At 46.9% G+C, this 18,970-nt stretch overlaps 8 protein-coding genes across 8 annotated transcripts; 7 read left to right on the top strand and 1 right to left on the bottom strand.

Moving 5' to 3' along the window:
- Window positions 1–738: 738 nt before the first annotated feature.
- On the top strand, window positions 739–1,676 carry FIESC28_10295 (uncharacterized protein; the record flags this gene model as incomplete). The annotated part of the gene is made up of 2 exons (XM_031164428.1): window positions 739–1,213; window positions 1,270–1,676. 2 exons carry the CDS (start codon window positions 739–741, stop codon window positions 1,674–1,676), a joined length of 882 nt encoding a protein of 293 aa, XP_031011514.1.
- Window positions 1,677–5,375: 3,699 nt separating this feature from the next.
- Window positions 5,376–6,536, top strand: FIESC28_10294 (uncharacterized protein; the record flags this gene model as incomplete). Its single annotated transcript, XM_031164427.1, has 1 exon — window positions 5,376–6,536. The coding sequence occupies one exon, from the start codon at window positions 5,376–5,378 to the stop codon at window positions 6,534–6,536; it is 1,161 nt and encodes a 386-aa protein (XP_031011513.1).
- A 362-nt stretch (window positions 6,537–6,898) lies between these two features.
- On the top strand, window positions 6,899–7,906 carry FIESC28_10293 (uncharacterized protein; the record flags this gene model as incomplete). The annotated part of the gene is made up of 1 exon (XM_031164426.1): window positions 6,899–7,906. The coding sequence occupies one exon, from the start codon at window positions 6,899–6,901 to the stop codon at window positions 7,904–7,906; it is 1,008 nt and encodes a 335-aa protein (XP_031011512.1).
- Window positions 7,907–8,749: 843 nt separating this feature from the next.
- On the top strand, window positions 8,750–10,903 carry FIESC28_10292 (uncharacterized protein; the record flags this gene model as incomplete). Its single annotated transcript, XM_031164425.1, has 1 exon — window positions 8,750–10,903. The coding sequence occupies one exon, from the start codon at window positions 8,750–8,752 to the stop codon at window positions 10,901–10,903; it is 2,154 nt and encodes a 717-aa protein (XP_031011511.1).
- A 784-nt stretch (window positions 10,904–11,687) lies between these two features.
- Window positions 11,688–12,356, top strand: FIESC28_10291 (uncharacterized protein; the record flags this gene model as incomplete). Its single annotated transcript, XM_031164424.1, has 1 exon — window positions 11,688–12,356. The coding sequence occupies one exon, from the start codon at window positions 11,688–11,690 to the stop codon at window positions 12,354–12,356; it is 669 nt and encodes a 222-aa protein (XP_031011510.1).
- Window positions 12,357–12,773: 417 nt separating this feature from the next.
- Window positions 12,774–14,804, top strand: FIESC28_10290 (uncharacterized protein; the record flags this gene model as incomplete). The annotated part of the gene is made up of 1 exon (XM_031164423.1): window positions 12,774–14,804. The coding sequence occupies one exon, from the start codon at window positions 12,774–12,776 to the stop codon at window positions 14,802–14,804; it is 2,031 nt and encodes a 676-aa protein (XP_031011509.1).
- Window positions 14,805–15,119: 315 nt separating this feature from the next.
- On the bottom strand, window positions 15,120–16,721 carry FIESC28_10289 (uncharacterized protein; the record flags this gene model as incomplete). Its single annotated transcript, XM_031164422.1, has 2 exons — window positions 15,120–15,573; window positions 15,628–16,721. The coding sequence occupies 2 exons, from the start codon at window positions 16,719–16,721 to the stop codon at window positions 15,120–15,122; spliced, it is 1,548 nt and encodes a 515-aa protein (XP_031011508.1).
- Window positions 16,722–17,895: 1,174 nt separating this feature from the next.
- Window positions 17,896–18,680, top strand: FIESC28_10288 (uncharacterized protein; the record flags this gene model as incomplete). The annotated part of the gene is made up of 2 exons (XM_031164421.1): window positions 17,896–18,280; window positions 18,328–18,680. The coding sequence occupies 2 exons, from the start codon at window positions 17,896–17,898 to the stop codon at window positions 18,678–18,680; spliced, it is 738 nt and encodes a 245-aa protein (XP_031011507.1).
- Window positions 18,681–18,970: the final 290 nt, after the last annotated feature.

Here is an 18,970-nt window from a genome sequence, read left to right as displayed (position 1 = left end):
GGATAAAGTATGCCCAGTGGTTTTTGAACCCACCGCCGTTATATTGAATAAGTTGAAGCAAAACAGCGCTGGGAGGACCTTTGCTAGAGCCGTAGGTGGTGGTACGTGTACTGGAGCAGCTGGACCTGAGAGGGATGGTGGTGGAGGAGGAGGTGGTGGTGCTGGTGGCATCTTCTTAATGATACAGTAATTCTTGATATGAAAGATGGCTTAGAGAGGCTAAATAAGACAAGAAAGACACTTTCTATGTAAAGAGGATGATGATAAGATACAAGTATAGATCGGATAGCACAGGAGATGAAGGACCTTTTATACTACAGAAGACACTATTATCTATGAGCAAACCACTTTCTAAAAATATCAAGCGCCGAGGAGCTGCAGTAGAATGAAGAATTTAGTTATTTCAGTACTCGATCATAAACTTCCTGTGATGTTGGGTCTATTTTTCAAAGCGCTTGACTCTACACCTGAAACAAGTGGATTGAAAGGCAAGGATAATAAGGAACCAACAGATACAGGGTTAGGTAAAAGAACTACAAGCGTAGGTAATGAAAACCAAACCAACACTGTATTCCGTGGCAGTTTGTTGGTCGGACTCACAGTAAGGATGATAAGTCCCGCTTTGGCGAATGTTACCTAAGCTTTGACAGAACCTGTTCCGTATATCACAAATTTATCTCCTCACTGAACCAGGATCCAGACTCTCCTTCTACAATATCCACGCAAAGTTCAATTTTCATGGCGACCAACAACTCCCAAAGCCCGAGCGGGCAAACGATCTTCAAAACATTCCACGACTCCAGTTTCTTTCGGGAAAGCCGAGCACCTGCCCTGCCCTCACCAGCCGAAATTAGACGCTTGAACGAAGCAGCCGGCGATTTTCGAGCCTTTTACCGGGACCGCACAAATCCTGTGATTATCCCTGAACTAGGCCTGGTGGTCAAATATGGAACAGAAGTTACTCTTAGTGAGCTCGAAGCTCAGTTATTGGTAAGAGAAAAACTGGGAGACAAGGTACCAGTCCCAGAAGTTTTTGCCTGGGCGGAAGATGATGAACAGGGGTTCATCTACATGGCCTTGATTGAAGGCGACACCCTGCAGAGCCGTTTCAAGGATATGAACGAGGAGGAGAGGGTTGGAGTCTGTGCCGAATTGAGATTGATGACGGAAGCGTGGAGAGGGCTGTCACAGGATGCCTCAGAACCATATGTTGGTAAGTTCGCATGACGTACATCTTAAGGCTTTTAACTAGTTCTGACTTGATCCTAGGCAGTGTAGGAAAGCGTCCCGTCCTGGACTACTATGCCACAACCAGACGGGGCGCTGTTGGGCCTTATGATGGTCCAGATGCAGTCCGCGATTTTCACGCCAGATGCAACATCGGTATTGAGGAACGTTTCCATATCTGCTTTACTCACAATGACCTTTGTCCACCAAACATCCTCATCTCAAAGGGGCCTTATCCCAAGGTAGTAGGAATCATCGACTATGGCCAGGCGGGATGGTATCCCTCGTATTGGGAGTACATGAAAGCAACGAGGGTAGGGCATCTGCAGGAATTCTTTGGTACAGAGCTTTACGCTGAGTGGGTTGCAAAGTACTTGCCGATGTTCCTGGATCCAGTGGCGGACAATATATCTCAGGCATGGGGGTTGTTTTACATACGAAGTATTTAAGAAGGGTGCCTATCGATTCCATTAGAGTACAGGTACTTATTAGGTTATACTACGATTATTGAAGGCTACAGTACACTGTTTCTTCGATGTACAGATTGTATTAAGGTTAAAGATTCTTACTAGTTTTGAGTACTAAACGAATGACAGAATTAATACTCTGACGAAATACAAGTGTTGTACATAAATAGTCTAACTCTGCCAGTATATCTAGAACTTGCTGATAAGGTGAGGAAACCCGTATTAAAGCTCCATGGTTCCTTGGACCGGCTAAAATAAATTTCCTGCAGCTTTGCTTTCTCGCAGGCTTCGCACAATGTGACTAACTTACAAGCATACAAAAGTGACGTCAGCTTTTATCGCTTATTATCACTTAAAGGCCCAAGTAATTTACTCTGAAGACATGAATGAGTTGAAGTCAATTGAATAAGTAGTTACTGGATTTTACGGCGCAAGGTAGAGAGTCATGGGTATGATTCGAATCGTCCAAGGGGCGAGTACGACGCGTCGGTCTTGCACTTCGTGATATGCTACTTGATTAGTCCAATTATACAACTAATGGACGAATGGAAGCATCTATCACGGCATAAAACTGATGTTGAGAACCAAGTGGTGCTGATCTGTAAACTGGTTCTTCTTATCCCAGCTATGTGCGTTCTGGAGAAGATGACTCTAAACATTGCTAAGGATACAAAACAACGAGGGCATTGCGGTAGACTATCTATCTCACTTGCGCAGAAATAAAGGTGTTTGTAGATTTCTAGGTCAATTGGAAAATATCCAAGTCGCGTGAAGGTTGGACTGCGCTATGTGGTGACTCTTACTGTAGCTGTCGTCATTCAATTCGGGCGAATGGTTTAGTGGTATAATACTCCCTTAGCACAATTCATCTGAATAACTTGGGAGTGGTCCAGGGTTCGATTCCCTGTTCGTCCAGCTCAAACGGTTAGATTCCGTTTACATCCCCTTCTTTTTGCATTTTCAGATAAATTGACGAAGGGCGATGGTTACTGTCTGACCAATCCCGCTTCAGTTGCCTACGTACATGGCAAGTGGCACAGGCATTGGGTTGCAATGCGAGACCTGTCCTCCTGTGAGAATCTACGCTAGAATACCCACAACTCTGCCAAGTGATTTTCCTTCAACTCTCACACGCATGTTGACATGATGGGCGATTTTTTGATTAATCTGTTCCAGATTGGTGAGGCTTGAGAGACTGGAGCCTTGGTGTGGTTGTGTGGAAAGGCATTGACATCAGATACAGCGGCGGCACTAGGTTATCTCTGGATTGTCAGAGATAGCGTCATTCAAACGAATTGAGGGACATATTGCACAAGCCTGGTCTGGCTCGTTTTACGATTGCCCTTTTTGGTTCCAAGACTAGCAACATCGTCTTTGCTAGGACCCCATGAGGGTGTTGGGAGAAATCACCGCCGGTTGATGGTTTCACTGAAAGTGCCGTTACTCAGAGCATCAAGACTATCGCTGCTGAGATTAAGATGGAGATAAAACTCTGTATCAACCCTCAAGTGCAGCTGATGGTGATTGACACGGCCAGAAAAGATATGCAATCTCAATTCGATGCTTTCAAGATCTCCCTGAAGCCTTGAATCATGCGGTAAATTCAAGCTGAGGTGAGCAGTCAGTTCCACCAGGAAATGGCCAGAAAGGCCAATCTCAAACGAACGTTTAAAGCTTCTGAACAGGCAAACCGGCAAAACGGTCAATGGACAAGAGAACTGGACTATTCTGGCTCATCGGGCAGCATAGGGCTTCGACACGCTTTCTTTTTTTTTCTTCTTCTTTTTGGTCGCCCCCAGATATCGACCAACACAATTACCCAGCCTGAATTGGCAGAGGCTACAACATATCACCCGGCCTAATTGGACAGAGGCTGACTATCATCCAGCCTGACTTGAGAGAGGCTGACTATGGACGGATTGAGATTCCCGCAATGCGTACTTAACAGAACAACACTTTTGATTATACGAACGTTATGACCATTTACAAGTCTAATTCCATGGTAATGCATACATTGCCTCTTTTCATTAGCCTCGAAAACCTTTCCTTTGTCTTGAGAGCCATTTGAAACATTTGTTAGTCAAGCGAACTCCCGTCCTGATATATCTCAACGTTAACCCACTCTAAACTCGGGCCTATTGTCTCATTCTTATTCCATCCGAGCTCATGCACCTGCCACAGGTGGGTAACAGAAGAATTGTCCTCTAAGACTTAGGTTGCTAAAATAAAGTAACCTAAGAGCTAGTTTAAACAGGCATAAAGCAACTAAACTCTTTCGTCTCTTATCCTTCCTGTTTGATTGTCTTGAAAGCAGCCCGCTTGCTTGATCCGGTGCCGTTGGCTCAAAACACCCTGTCGAAATAAATTGCATATAGGACGAGCTAGACGCCTTAATCAAAGTTCCATTTGTCTGATGTCACGCACTGCTTCCACAGTAAATCCTTGTTCTGATTTTTGTTTTGTTGATGTCGGCGAATCGAGTCTTGTTCGTAGCGCTGAGGAAGAAAACTGGGACGCTTTCGGGCCACTTCCACCAGCTACTCTTCTAGAATACCTTGAGGCGGGTGACGAGGGCAGTGTATTGCGGTTCTGTATATTTGTCGAGGTGACTCAGCCTATCCTCCATGTCTTCATTCAACCCAAAGTCGAGAGCATCGTCCGGGTTAGGCACGAAGGGTGCCTCGCTGCTAGTAGCCATCTTTCGTCGCTCGGGCCATTCAGTGAAGCGACGGTCGTGGCTTCGTGATGGCGGGGATCTTGCGACAAAGTCGCTTGGTGCTCAGGTCGTGCTGTGGAAATCGTTGATGGCTTTCGACTCAGCATCCACGTTTCACCACGACCACGCGAAAAAAGCAACGAAATTTAAGTGGATGATTCCAGAATGAATCTCAAGGGCTCAGTCAGCCAATCACCTTCGACTCGATCCCCCACAAGGAGATACTATCAGACTTAGCGATTCGAGTAACAGTCGAGCCAGCGATCGCCTTTATACTTTCCCTTGAACAAAGGGAAACTCGGACTTACGGTCCTAGACCCGACCCCGCTGAGTACGCAGCTACCTTCTACTGTTCTAAAGATACATTTAGGGGATGCGTCAAGGTAGGGCGGATATATAAGCTTAGTTGGGATAAGAATGAGACAATAGGCCCGAGTTCAGAGTGGGTTAACGTTAAGAGGTATCGGGACGAGATCAAGGAACGGAAAGAAAGAAATCAGAGAACTTATTACGACGAGAGTACGCTGAAGTACCGAATGTTTTAAATAGCTCTCAAGAAAGAGAAAGAGAAGCTAAAAGGTATTCAAGGTAAATAAGTGAAAAGAGATGATGTATCTATTTTCAAATTTAGACTCTCCAAGGGTTATGACTTCAATGTTCACGAACACGGCCGGAAGGAAAATGTTCAGCTGCTCCCGTGGTTGTCAGTATGATATGTGTCATTGCCGCAATTTTATTTAGCTAAAGGTGTATTGGTGACTTATACCATTAGCTTCCAATAGCTTTTGCGCTTCCTTTTTCTCAGCCCATTATCCCCTGCACTAGCGCAGAGACCTGTCAATGCCCGATCTAGACCTCAGTCTTGAGAAGCCACTTCATTTAAACCAGCAGCATAAATGGCTTACCTGATCTCTTTCCCTCAAAATATCTCTTCCCATTGCAGTCGCTCCTTTTATCTTGCTATCATGATTAACCCGAGGAATATTATCGCTGGTCTGGTGGGAATTGGAATCACTGATGTTGTCGCTGGACCTTGTAAGCCCATTAGCGCTTCTAGTGGTAGTAGCGCTGAAGCTTTGGCGACCTCAGCACTAACTGCATCTGTATCCCTCACGTCGTCTTCCATCTTTGCGCTCAGCACTTCGATCAGCACCTCAATTCAGTCCAGCACCGATTTGACCGTCGAGACCGAAACTATTACCATCTCTGATTCTTCGAATACTGCCGGGTCAACCACAACAGGTTCCGTTGAGTTCACATCCACCATTATCTCTGTATCCGAATCGACATTTGCAACAACAACCGACTTTACTTCAACCTTCACTGAGACCACTACTACTGCCGCCACTACTTCAGCTGTCGCAGGTATACCGTGCAACAATCAGATTTACCGAGGTACAGCACAAAACCGAGGCTACACTTCCACTGATGCCCAGTCTGAGGCCGATTGCTGGGAAGCCTGCTCCGCCGACGAACAATGCAACACATGGTTCTTCCAAACCGCCGGCGTCTGCCAACTTTACCGGGAACAATTCGATGCGATGAGCAGTCCCAAGAACGAAGACAGTAACCTCATTGGTTCACGCAACTGTTCGCCGCGCGACTATTCTCCTTGTGACGATAACATTGGGTTCGGATCCATCAGCGCGACTCCGGTCGAGTCAGTGCAGCAGGTCTTGCTTGAGAAAGATTGTGCACAGCTGTGCATGAAGGACGGTAAGTGCGATGTCTGGCAGTATGATGGCATGTTGAAGACCTGCCATAAATACAGTGGTCAATTTGAAGATATTTTCACGCCCCAAGCCGACGCACAGGGACAAAAGATTTTTCTAGCTGGCTCACGCAGTTGCTCATCCGACTTCTTCAAGCCACAACTTGAGCCTTGCAATGGTCAGATCAACACCTGGGATGCCAATACCTTCCATGGCTACAGACATATCGCCGACCTCAAGACGGTTGCTTTGTGCGCACGTGCTTGCTCAATTGACCCTCAGTGCGTGTCCTGGGCAATCTTTGACGGTGGTATGCTCAATAGTCCACGCGGATGTGAACTTGTGCAAGATGATTATTGGGAGGATCACACCGATGTAGGAGCCGCTGGGTCGAGAAATTGTGGTGTCCCTTGATCTATCCGATCACCGGAGTTGGGTACTCTTCATCGAAGAGTTTGATATATGTCATGAAAGGGTTTTCGTGTTATCACAGAGTGGAGGCTGACGAGTACGAGGGTAAGCTGACTAAATGGGTGTGTAATCATGTAATAACCTCACTAAGCCTTATCGTCGGCCGACTTCAATTCTTTACTGTATATTATTTTGTCAAATGGCCAATCAAAATTACTACTAAACGAGAACTGCATTATTGGCGATAACACGAATAGGCTGAGCTCAAAGTCTGAGTTGCACAAATAGAAGTCCTACCGCGGAAGGAAACGACATAAGTCTCTTCACCTTTCAGACTCAAAGCAGAACCTACGACTGATACCACGATGCTGTTCAATCACCTGGTAGCCATCATTACCCTCCCTGTCCTTGCCCTATCTCATTCTCTCCCCGCAAAGACAATTTCTCAACTCTCACTTGGTACATGGCTCGAGAACATCGCCGTTCGCTCCAATGGCGATTTGCTCGTCACTGAGCTCTGGCCCACTGCATCAATCTACACAGTCTCCTCTCCACCATCCAACAACAAATTGAAAGAACTGGTGACATTCCCCTCCATCCAAGGTCTTCTAGGAATCGCCGAACTTCCTCCGCGTCCTGGCAAGCCCGAAACCTTTGTCGTCGTCGGTAGCAATGCAACTGGACTCAGTCAGTTGATTTCTGGCACTTTCCAAGCTTTTGCTGTGGAGTTCTATGGAAAGCGCAGGGTCAGGGTCAGGAAGATCAGCGACATGACAAAGGAGAGCACCTTTCTTAATGGCGTCGCTGCTATCCCAGGTGCACCCAATGCTGTTCTGATCTCGGATTCGGTAAAAGGTTTCGTGGGTCGTCTCGATGTATCAACTGGCATATTCGATGACACAACGTTCACCTTCCCTGAGATGGCTCCACCAGCCCCGAACGCATTCGGCATCAACGGCATCAGGATTCGACAAGGTTACCTCTACTGGTCAAATTCCAACGCCGTCAAGATCTACAAAACAGCTATAACCCCAACTGGTTATCCTGTAAAGGGATCCAAGCCTCAACTTGTCGCCGATTTATCGCACGTCGTGACCTTTCTGGATGACTTCGAGTTTGATGCTCGTGGGAACATCTATGCTACGAGCAACTCTGACAACTCAATTGTATTTGTGGATGTTAAGTCGGGTAAGGCCAAGATCGTTGTTGGTAGTGTCAGTGAATTGACCGTTGCGGGTTCGACTTCACTGGCTTTCGGGAGGGGAAAGAAGGACAAGGATGTCTTTTATGTATCTACAGGTGGCGGATTGTTTAAACCCATCAATGGGACGGTGACTGAGGGGGCGAAAGTTGTTGCTGTAAACGTTCGATGAAGGGTCAAATCATGTTGCATCCAGGATGGGCTATCAGTCAATGAACGTTTCTCAGATTTAGTGTGTATTCCGAACGGAGTGCAGCGGAGCACCGAAATTGAACATGTTGCTAGATGATTTCAGTGATTGCTAAGCAATTTTGAAATTTGATGCTTTCGCAAAGCTCACGACAAAAATGTGTCAATGCAGTTAATAAGAAGAACAAAACAAAAGGTTACATAGAAAGAATGATAAATTATTCTTCAAATACTTCACCTTTACTATGAAGATAAACATAGGTACAGCAAACGAGAAGCTCTCTTGTACAATCCAAACAGTCAAGTATAGGTTAAGTTCTGTTATCCACATTCAGCCGCTTGCATACACTGACCCAGTAGACTCCATCGCTGATTAAATTAGTTCCCGCCAAGTGGATCTATAAGATCGACCCTGAAACTGTTACTGGCTCGTATAAGATTCAGCCCCCAATATGGAAATGCCAAGCATGGCTAGACAGAATCCAGCCAATAATCCGACCTCAAACGGTTCAACTGCTCCGTATTGTCAGCATGTCAGCTCCAGGGGTTCGCAACGGGAAAGCCCCCTCATTTCTTTTCAGCCCCAAGGGTAGAGACTGATTTTTCCCTTGAGAAGAGACAAATATGAATGAACTGGACTGCAATCGGCGCAGCCATGTCTTCGTTGTATCACCATGGACCTTATCACCCTTGAAGACTGATTAAAGGCCAGCGAGAACCCACACTACTGCATCACACTAGCCGTTCTCGGCTACAACTCTCAAGCCTATGCTTACATCCTGAGGCATTATCTTTAAGCCTAACGGGTACCTAACCTACCGACAACATGCGGCAAGCATCAACGTCATTCTTCAGGTCATCGCCAGAATACCAACACATTAACGACCCTCACTCTGAATCTCACCCCAACATCGCGCCGACACCCGCCGACACACCTACTATCCACCAAACCTCATACCTCTCACCCCGATCAGACTTTGATTCTCCCCGACCTGGCATCCACCCCCTTGAACCCCTGAGTCCAGACTTGCGTGGATCATATGCCTCGGGTGGAAGAGACAATAGTCGTGTGAACCTACTCAGCTCAGAACCAGCACATGGACTTGGCCTCTATCAACCTCCTCCACCACCACCCAAAGACCCATTATGGCTCCGCATCGCAAAGAATAAATGGTGCATGGTCGTCTGTCTTATCTTCGGCGCAGCTGCAGCCATTGGTCATCATATTCTTTACTCTCATCTTCACAACCGAGAAGCTACGAATCAGCAATGGTGGTTACGTCTTGGTCAATTCCTAGCTTTTGTTGCAAAAGCAAGTTTCGTTGTTGCCGTCTTGACAGCGCATCAGCAAGTTGCCTGGCGAGCCGTCAGTCGGAAAAGCTACACTGTTCATGCCATTGACTCACTGTTCGGTGCAGCGCATAATGCTTTTGAGTTATTCAACAGGGAGGCGTGGAAGAAGTCGGCATTCGCTATGGTGTTAGCGATATATATCTGGTTGTCACCTGCTGTTGTCATTTTTACTTCTGCGACGCTGAACACGGTGACGGACACACGAGGAGATCACACATTCTGCCAGGACGTCCGAACTTTGAACTTTAGCAATGATGCGAAGAAGAGCTGGGATGATGACAAGCGGGCAAGGAATGAGACGATGCGAGGGATCTCAATCTCTATGTTCAACGAGGTAATGAGAGACAGAGAATCCCCTTACCACTTCGATTACTGGCTCAAGGCTGCTCCGCCTCTGGACTCGATTGCTTCCAGGGTTTTGGCTGGAGGACAGCCGGTCCAGCGAGACGAAGTGGCTGATGAGATTTGTGGAAAAGGATGGGATTGTTCCACGACCATTTCCTTTGTCGGGCCAGCATACAAGTGCGAGCAACTCGCCAAAGGAGCCAACTCGACGATGAAGAGCTTCAAGAACTACACTACGCCTTTCAACCTCACTGAATTGATACCATACGGGAATGCAAGCTTTTACACCGTCGCGAGCATTGGAGAATACAAGGTTGATCAGATCGAAGTCGATGAGAACAACAAACCAGTACCAAAGCCACCATTTCCCAAGAATCTAGGCGCCTTCAGATCGGAGCCGGTACTATGGATGGGGTATGTTGAAGTGGATAGCATCGACGAACAGCATGCCAAGAACCGCAGTATGAAGAATTGGTCCTCAGATTACACGCCTATCATAACAGCTTGTGAACATTGGGAGACGAATTATACTGTCAACTTGAACTATACAGGTGGTCGGCAATCCTACAAGGTCACATACCGAGATTATCTACGGAAGGTTATCAACACAACATACATCAACGACTCATCTGAAGATGGAACTCTGGATCCACAGTACGCCGAGCCAGAAGAGAACTACGTCTTCCCAATCAATTGGCAATACTACCGTAAGATAGCAGCATATCACTCTCTGGGCAAGAAGATTCGCGATCTACTCCAAGGTTCAATCTTACTACCGGGTCCCATCGCCCATTCATCCATCACAACCTCAAAGCTGGTCGCTCGACCCGAAACATTGCCTGTCCCCGACTTCGAAGACGCAGTACAGAAGCTCTACGAGGATCTGCTCATCTCTCTCCTCTCGGACCCACTACTTCTAGCAGTGGCATGGGCAGCTGACCCTAAGGAACTCTCGGGTAGAGGACCAGGTGGACCAGAAACACAATATCCCTGTGTTCGTATGAAGACAGGGAGTTACTTCTATTACAATCGGAGTGTTCTTATTACAGTATACGTAGCCTCGTTCCTCATTGGGGTTGTTGGAGTTGCGTACGGTCTTGTGGCTATGGCGCGGGATGGTGTGGATGAGTTAAGAGAGATTACTTTCTCATCGATTGCGAAGACGACCAAGGGGATCGACTTGGATCGGGAAGGAGATACGAGGAGGAGAATTCGGGCAGTGGAGGAGAGGCCGGGCAGTGGAATATTTGAGTTTCGGGTTGAGGATTATAGAAGAGGATAAGTCTTGTCTACACTTGTATGGAATAGTGACAGTCAATCGTTTCCTTAAGAAAGTAAGTCATGAGGACAGTTTGTTCTTCACCGCAGTCAATCTCCATTCGGTTTTACTTTCAAGGCGTGACATGGAGAAGGCAGGTCATCGTCATCTGGCTTCCCATGGCTCAGGGTGTCAAACGATTTAGCCGCTGAGAACACAAGAGACGCAATGACTTTCTCATCTTAGCCAAGTCTGAGAGCATAGTGCTTTCCACACTTGCCTGCCATCCATCGTTGTACAGGATTGGAGATTGCACTCCCTTTCACTTGAGATAAGCGCTAGTAACAGTGTAATCCCCGAGATCTACACATAGGCTCCGACGGCTGCAGATCCCGCTGACGATACGAGAGGCTTGATTGGAAATTCCTCGATCACGATGTAAAATACAGATCCGCGACATTGCCGATATTCCTTGGAGGACCTTGGCATCCTGTTTCCCAAGCATGACTGAGTACAGGTTTACGGTATACGTAATGTCAAGTTCATCGTATCTTCACATTGGGCACCTCAGATACCCGCTTATACACCATCCAAGCACGGAGTAAGCTTGCTCTCAGCCAAATGTGGAAGGTGGTTTCTTGAATATGGCAATTCGGGAGCTACGTAGGAGCGCCCCCTACAACCTCATACCAGTATAAGAACGCTGAAATTCCTCCTTCTGTTGATAGTATACTCGTCATCAGTTTCATTTCAACCTCCATCTACCAACCTTGAAATATCAGCCAAACCGTCGAATAGTGTTGTTACAATGCACCGATTTACATTTCCCCTTGGTCTTGCTACCCTATCTGGACAGCTCGTCAATGCATTCGCAGTCCCCGAGATGTTTCGTCGCCAGGGTGAAAACCACGCAAAGGTTGGACTCGGCAAGAGCTACGTTCCACTTTCCACCATTGATGGAGCAAAGCTCCTGAGCGATGGTCTGCACGATCTCTGTGGGGATACTAGCTGCGACGGCGGATCATCCTATGAGTCTCCAGTCAAGCTCGGTCAATTCGAGTCGTTCGGCGATATCCTCGATTGTACCTGGACCGTCACTGCCTCGGGCAACTGGGACAACACCGATCAGCGAGACTACATGATCAATGTTCTTACTACATCCCTTACGGACACGGCAACTGTTGAGACTATCCAGGTCAGCATCGAGGACAATCCTCTCTGCACTCACCAAGGACAGCCCAGTTGCACCAATGAAGATGAAGAAATCACCAGTGTTCTCAACTTCCAGCAGATCGTGTTGAACCTGGCCAGCGGCGCTAACACGGCTGAGCTGTCGTATAACATCAACTTGCAATGTCGGGATACTGCTGGATGGGACTGTGATGGTTTTGTGAAGGATAATCTCAAGGATGCGCTTTCCGCTATACCGGGAGTGGGTGCTGCAATCGCTCAGGTGTTCGACATCGGCTGTGCATAGTTCCGTTTGGAAGATATCGGTGTGCATTGGAAGACAGCTTGTGCTCAACCATGTTGCTGTTAGATGATTCTTACCTCTGCTCAACCAGACATTTCATTCTCAAGTAGATAGTAGCTTCTTATATTCCAAAAAGCTTTAGAGAATATACGTTGAGACCTTTGTTCTCACAAGCCTTGAATCCACTGTCGCCATTCTACTTTGTCTTTTACATTTGTATGTGCTTTGGTCGTCATGGGTCAGTAGGTACTCTTGTATCTCGGGTGGTGGCTATTAGCCCTTTAAGTGTTGTGTAGCAGGGGTAAAACGGCGGGGTGGTTGAAGCCCTATCTCCCTCGGTCCCGTAGCGGGGTACCAACTTGAGGCTCAACTACCCCGCCTTTTAAATCACGTCTTACCAAAAGCTCATGTCAACTTAGCATGGAACCACAACACCTCGTCTGCCCCAAATGTTGGACGGATTTCTTCAACACTGAGGCTTTCGAAAGAACCTGTACTGCCGAAGATGACCACTATTCCATACCTGAGACAACCGGTATCTACACTGTTGACGAAATCAGAACAGCTTCATCACGTTGCAATTGGTGCAGGTTTATCGCGACCTTCCTTGATGATTCAAGATCTGGAGACACGCAGGTTAAAACCGTACTACTTCCATCCCGTGACAGGTACCACGCTACGCCATCTGGCCGCAATGTATTTTTCGTCCGTGTCTACTATCTATCGAAGGGACAAGAGATAAATATTGGGATGGAGTCTCTTTATGCTTTTACGACTAGTCAGGATAACGCTTCCAAGTTCGTGACTGCACGTCCTTTGCGAGTGGATGTAGGCAGTGATGCCGCTTGTGATCAGATCCAGACGTGGCTCGACGATTGCAAAGGTCACGAAGGCTGCTCCAGCTCCTATACAAATGCTCCACTTCCTACCAGAGTTATCGAAGTCAATCCTGCAGACCAGGAAGAGCCTCGTGTTGTTGAGTCTGGTGGTCAAAGAGGAACATATACAACTTTATCCTACTGTTGGGGCAAAGCACCCTTCGAGACCCTCAACACTTCGAATTATGCCCATTTCAGTAAAGCTCTTGATATGAGTACATTACCTCTCACAGTTCGAGAGGCTATCACTATAACTCGCAAACTATCTATTCCACATCTATGGATCGATGCTCTCTGTATTATCCAGGACTCTGAGGATGACAAGAATGAAGAGATCTCCTCAATGAAGGATGTCTACGCCCGTTCAGCGTTGACTATCGTCGCAGCCTCTGCAGAGGCCGTCGCTGAAGGGTTTCTGCAAAACCGGCCTGCCCTAAAAGACGTTTTTATGATACCATTCCGCATGAAATCTGATCTTTTCGGATCATTCTCTTTCAGCAAGCTCAGCACGGCATCCTACAATGAACGTTCCGAGCCACTGGCAAAGAGAGCTTGGACCCTGCAGGAACAACTGCTCGCTCAAAGATCCATTACCTTTGCCGTCCACACAATGTTATGCGACTGTAAAGCCGGTACACGAACCTTTGGCGACTCTTTCCACTACCCGTATAGTGATAGTAGCGAAAGGTCCTATACCCTTAACCTCAACACACTCTTGCTACATGAAGAGGAGGCGATCGCTTGCAAGTACGACGCTCTGACCTCGTGGTGTAGGCTCGTAACGGCCTATTCCCTTCGTCTTGCTAGTCTTGAAAGCGACAAGCTGAACGCGATTGCTGGCGTTGCGTCGTTGTCATCATTTAGCTCTGCTCTTGGTCCAAGCTATCATGCTGGAATGTGGACGTACAAGTTTGCGCTGCAACTTACTTGGTATGTTGAACATCAACATGAAAGCCTCCCTGGTATTAAGCTTTCTTCCTACCAGCCAAAGGCATATCGTGCGCCTTCATGGTCGTGGGCTAGCATTGAAGGTGGTGTCATCTGCTTCAACGATATATTTGCACCTGTACACTATCCTATCACTATTTGCGAGATCCTGGATTGTGTTCCAACGCCCAAAACTGGGGGAAACTCTTTTGGAGAAATTGTGTCTGGATATCTGAAACTGAGAGGGCCTGTAAGGAGAGCCTGGGTTTATCCGCAAACCTCGAATCTTGTGTTGCTCCCCAACTTAGACAGGGACAACAGTATAATCTCTTGCCAAGACGCCTACAAACAGCATATTGAAGACTTTGTTACGCGGTACCCTGACGTTGATCTAGATGATGAGACTCTACACGGCTCGTGGAATGATAACACAGTTGCAACCTGTGATCAGTCTCGATTTACTGATCCTATGCTTGTTTACTGTCTTGCTGTGGCCTCTGAGCTTGGAGATTCAAGAAGTGTTTCTGGCTTACTACTCACAGAGGAAGTTGAAGGCTTGTATAAGAGAGTTGGCCAGTTCATGAGAGCAAGAAAGAAGGATTTCGTTAGAAATGAGTTGATCGTAAGAGAGATTACAATAGTATAACGAGACGCTACAATCTTCCCTTCCCATAATGGCAGCTGTTAAAGTGCACGTTATGTAGGAGAGGATACCCGAACCACCCTCTAGGAAGGATAAGACCTACTATAAGCTGTTGTGCCTGTAGTGTAGACCAAGATTGGGGGGTGCGTTCGTTTCTTTTCCATGAGCACAAACCTTGCAGCAAGACTAGATTGGGATGGAAGCTTCATTCACTCTGGCGATCCAATTGTACAGGTCTCAGTGTACACGTTCCAGGTCGAATTCCTGTGTGCTTTGTCCGAAATACAGCTATTTACATGTCATTGGAAAACATCTCCCTCATATATAAGGCTCATGATCCCACTCTTCAAGCTCCTTCGTATAACAGATCCACATCCTTTCCGGGTGCAGCTGTGCCTTAAGCCACATGTCCCGAAGACTAACACCCTCCCAGCGAGCACCGTAGAACCATGAGTTGAGTGACCATTTGGCTACCTTGACGCGACCTTCGTACCTTTCCCCGTTGAAGACAGTTTCGCCTTGTGAGGTGTTCCAGTCTGCATCATATGCCCAGACCCAGCAGGGATCAAGACAGTCATTTTCATCGATACTGCGATTACCATCAACCAGCTCGATGGGAATCACAATAAAGGTATTACGAAGGAACCCAGGAGAGAGGACATCGCTGTACTCCTGCACTCTAGGGTATTTCTTTTTCTTCCTGATCATGTTCATCATCTTCCTATCTTCTTTAGTATCAGACTTGTTTTTCTCCCTGTACTGCTTAAAATGTCTAGCAAGTAGTTAGCATGTTTACTCTTCTCGGTGTTGCGATATCCTAACTCACTTCCTGAGATCGTCGCCTTCAATCAATGTCTCATCGGGGGAGAACACAGGCCAATTCTCAGCTTCTAGACGATGCATTGCGTACCAGTTCTCCTGTCCCTGAGTATGGATACAAGACCAGCGTACACCAAACGGCGAACAGGTATTATCAATGCGAAGCCACTCTGACTTCCAGTGGCGTCCATACTTTTCATTGGCTTCTCTGGATACATAGTATATAAAGCCAAATGGCTTTTTAGCATCAACTATATTCTGCATCCAAGCTGGTGGTGCAGGTGATACTTGCTTCCAGAGTGTTTCTAGACGTCTTTTGGGTTTCTCTCTTTCCCAGTCCTTCCTGGCTTTCTCTATTATCTTTTCAGATTCGCAGAGCTTTGCTACCTCTTCTGGAATAGGTGAATTTTCGATCATTCGTTTAACGGCTTCCTCCATTGGGTTCGGTTGTGGTGGGTCTTCATCCTTCCAGGGATGCTCGAGAGCGGGAATCATCCATCTGGCATTTCTTCGAGCCTTCTTTAAATCCGTATCGCGCACTAGCTCTCTGGCTCTAGCGGCAGGGGTTTGAAGATCCTCCTCTCGAAGGCGTGCTTCGTAAATTTCCTGTAGTGTAGCATCGCATCCGTCTATATAATACAAGTCGCAATAGACCAGCTTCCAGGCATCCAATGGGAGCAAAGTAGTACTGTGATCAAATCTCGCGATATGACTAATCAAACTAGACCCTTGACGTTCGGCGCCGTTGGTGATGCGTTCCACCATGTTATCTTCGTCCCTGGAGTGGATAGTTCGGCCAAGGAGTGTCAGTTTCAATGGGGTGTGCAACTCAGAAGGATCAGCTAAGGCGACTTTAACGAGATCTCGGCCCCCAATGTCTTCTTCCAGTTTTCGAGTATCCTCCTCTCTTTCAACGATAATCCTAACCCTGTGGCATTCTTCCTCGGAAAGATGCTGAACGCGTTTCCGGCGCTCCGAAATCGGGAGGTGCGAGATACTCCTATAGAGGTCTAAATTCGGGTCCATTGTTCTGTTTGTCGAGGAGGTCCGCTGTGTCGCATCGGTAACACTGTCTGTTAGTTCAGCTGGAGCGCTGAGCATGACGCGGGAACGTTGTATTTATTCTGTTAACAATGTCCGATGGATCCATGTTGGTACCTGTAAATTAATCGTTTCTCCTTAACATATCCACTCCGATTAGGCAGATGTGGTCCAAGCTGTCTCAAGATCTCCACTCATAAGCTTGAAAAAACATCTTTACACCCAGGGGATTAGTTAGCGTCGCCGGGATCCGTAAGCCAAGACTGTATTTGAGACGACGCACGCTCGTCGCAGGGTGCGCTCACGATCAGATGATTGAGTCTGTATACTTTGACTCTTGATAAGAATCGCGCGCTAATGCCGCAGCCCATTTCGTTAGGCTCCAGTGAGGGAAAACTTAGGGCCAGGTTGTCTTATTGCGTGCTCTTTTGCAATGTCGTCGTGACTTACAGCTGACCACCTACGAAACTTCGCCTATACTTACCTAACTATCGTTTCCTCGTTCAAACATAATAACACCAAACGAGTCACGAATGAAGGTGATGACACACTGGCGGTAACTCAGTTCATACTTCGTGGATGCAAATTATGCTCAGTGGAGCATTCCTATTGTTATGTACAGGTAGCTAATTACGAAATCCTTCTCTTCCTTGATTAAAAAATTGATTGATGGTTTCCCCGTATTGGCCACTTCGTTTTTATCATCTGTTGGCTGTTAGTTACAAACTGTTGGTTGTTAGTGTAAAGTAAATTGCTCCATAGCACCAGGGGGCAGCGCCAGCCCTCACCAATCGCTTGCAGAGTGGTTACAAATAGTGACATGTTGGTAGTCTGACTGTATTTCTGCATAATAACAACCAATTGATGTGCATCTAAAGAAAGAAAGTTGACCCTTCATGCTACTAAGCTATAATAAGTTGATTTTGGACACTGCAAACTCAACAATGATGTGGCACAGAAGTGCTGGTGACGCTCACTTGCTGCGGGATTACAGTGGCTGTGACAGTGCACGTTCTCCGCTAGCAACCAACAGACAGTTTCATCCGCTTGATCCACCGGGTCTGTGCTGTCTTGGCATCTTAGCAGGATTGACGACCTTTTCAAAGCAGAATTAATATCCTTTTTATATCCACTTCTGTCCTGGGTCGGTAGAGGCGAGGGATCAGTGAGATTATATAAATCAAACGAGGTCCTGACCAGCAGTATCAGCGTTCATCACCTTCACACACCTACCATGCGCTTAATAATTACCCTCAGTCTCTCTCTGGCTGTCAATGCCTTCAAAGTCCAGAGCGATATGTACATCGGCAGCCTAAATTTTACATCGAGTTGTACCAAAGCCTTGCAAACCGATCTCGAATGCTACGACTATACACGGTCATTGGGGAAGTCTACATACCAAGGATGGGTTGGAAGTAACAGATTGGCCGACGCTATGTGTACCGCTACCTGCTCCACGTCCCTCCGAAATTGGAACGAGACAGTGGCCCAAGAATGCGCCGAAGATGGAACTGAAGATAATCTCTCGCTGCAAACATTGATCACAGAGGCCAATGACATGGAACTAATGTGGAACGCAACCTGTATCAAGGATACAAAGTCTGGTCGTTATTGCTTGGGTAAGTCTATACGATAATCCAGACAACGCAGGACTGACCTTGTTTAGACATTATGGATGAATTACACGACTGGGATGCAAAATTGAAGCCATTTCCAGAACCATGCCATCCCTGTTACGGTATGGTCATTACTGCTCTTCTGAATTCTTCTACAGAAGCTCATCTGTGGTCATTGGATGATGATTATTGGAAGGATCAGCTCAAGCTTGTCCATGAGAATTGCAGTAGTCGCGGAGAGATTCAAGGTGACTTTGAAGCACAGAAGGTGTTCAATGCTTCATACGGCAACAACAGAACAGTGGAACCGGAACCGAACAATGGGATGGCGTTTGGAGGAAATCGAATCGGTGGACCTTGGATTGCAGCACTGGTCTATGGTTTGGGTATACTCGTGCTGTAGATACTTGTAATCGATCACTCTGGAGCTTCATACGTATGAGCTTTTCTGTACCTATATGGAACTTCAAATACGTCGGGATGTCGACATATCAGTGACATCTTATCCGGGTTTGATATGAGGGTTTTGTAGTTCAACAATGAACTCAACCCCCCAACCGCTTGAGGGCAAGCTGCATCTCAACAGGCTCACCATATCCATCGTCGTCCATAGTGGCTGAGCCCCAAATATCGCCACCGTAGCTATCATTCACAGAGTGTCGCTGTGCCTTCCATAGTCCCCCCCCCCCCCCC

Source organism: Fusarium coffeatum, assembly GCF_003316985.1.
Source record: "Fusarium coffeatum strain FIESC_28 chromosome Unknown BRIP53273_contig_300, whole genome shotgun sequence".
NCBI lineage: Eukaryota > Fungi > Ascomycota > Sordariomycetes > Hypocreales > Nectriaceae > Fusarium > Fusarium coffeatum.
Note: the sequence above shows the minus strand (reverse complement) of the source record. Positions and strands in the feature narration are given on the sequence as shown.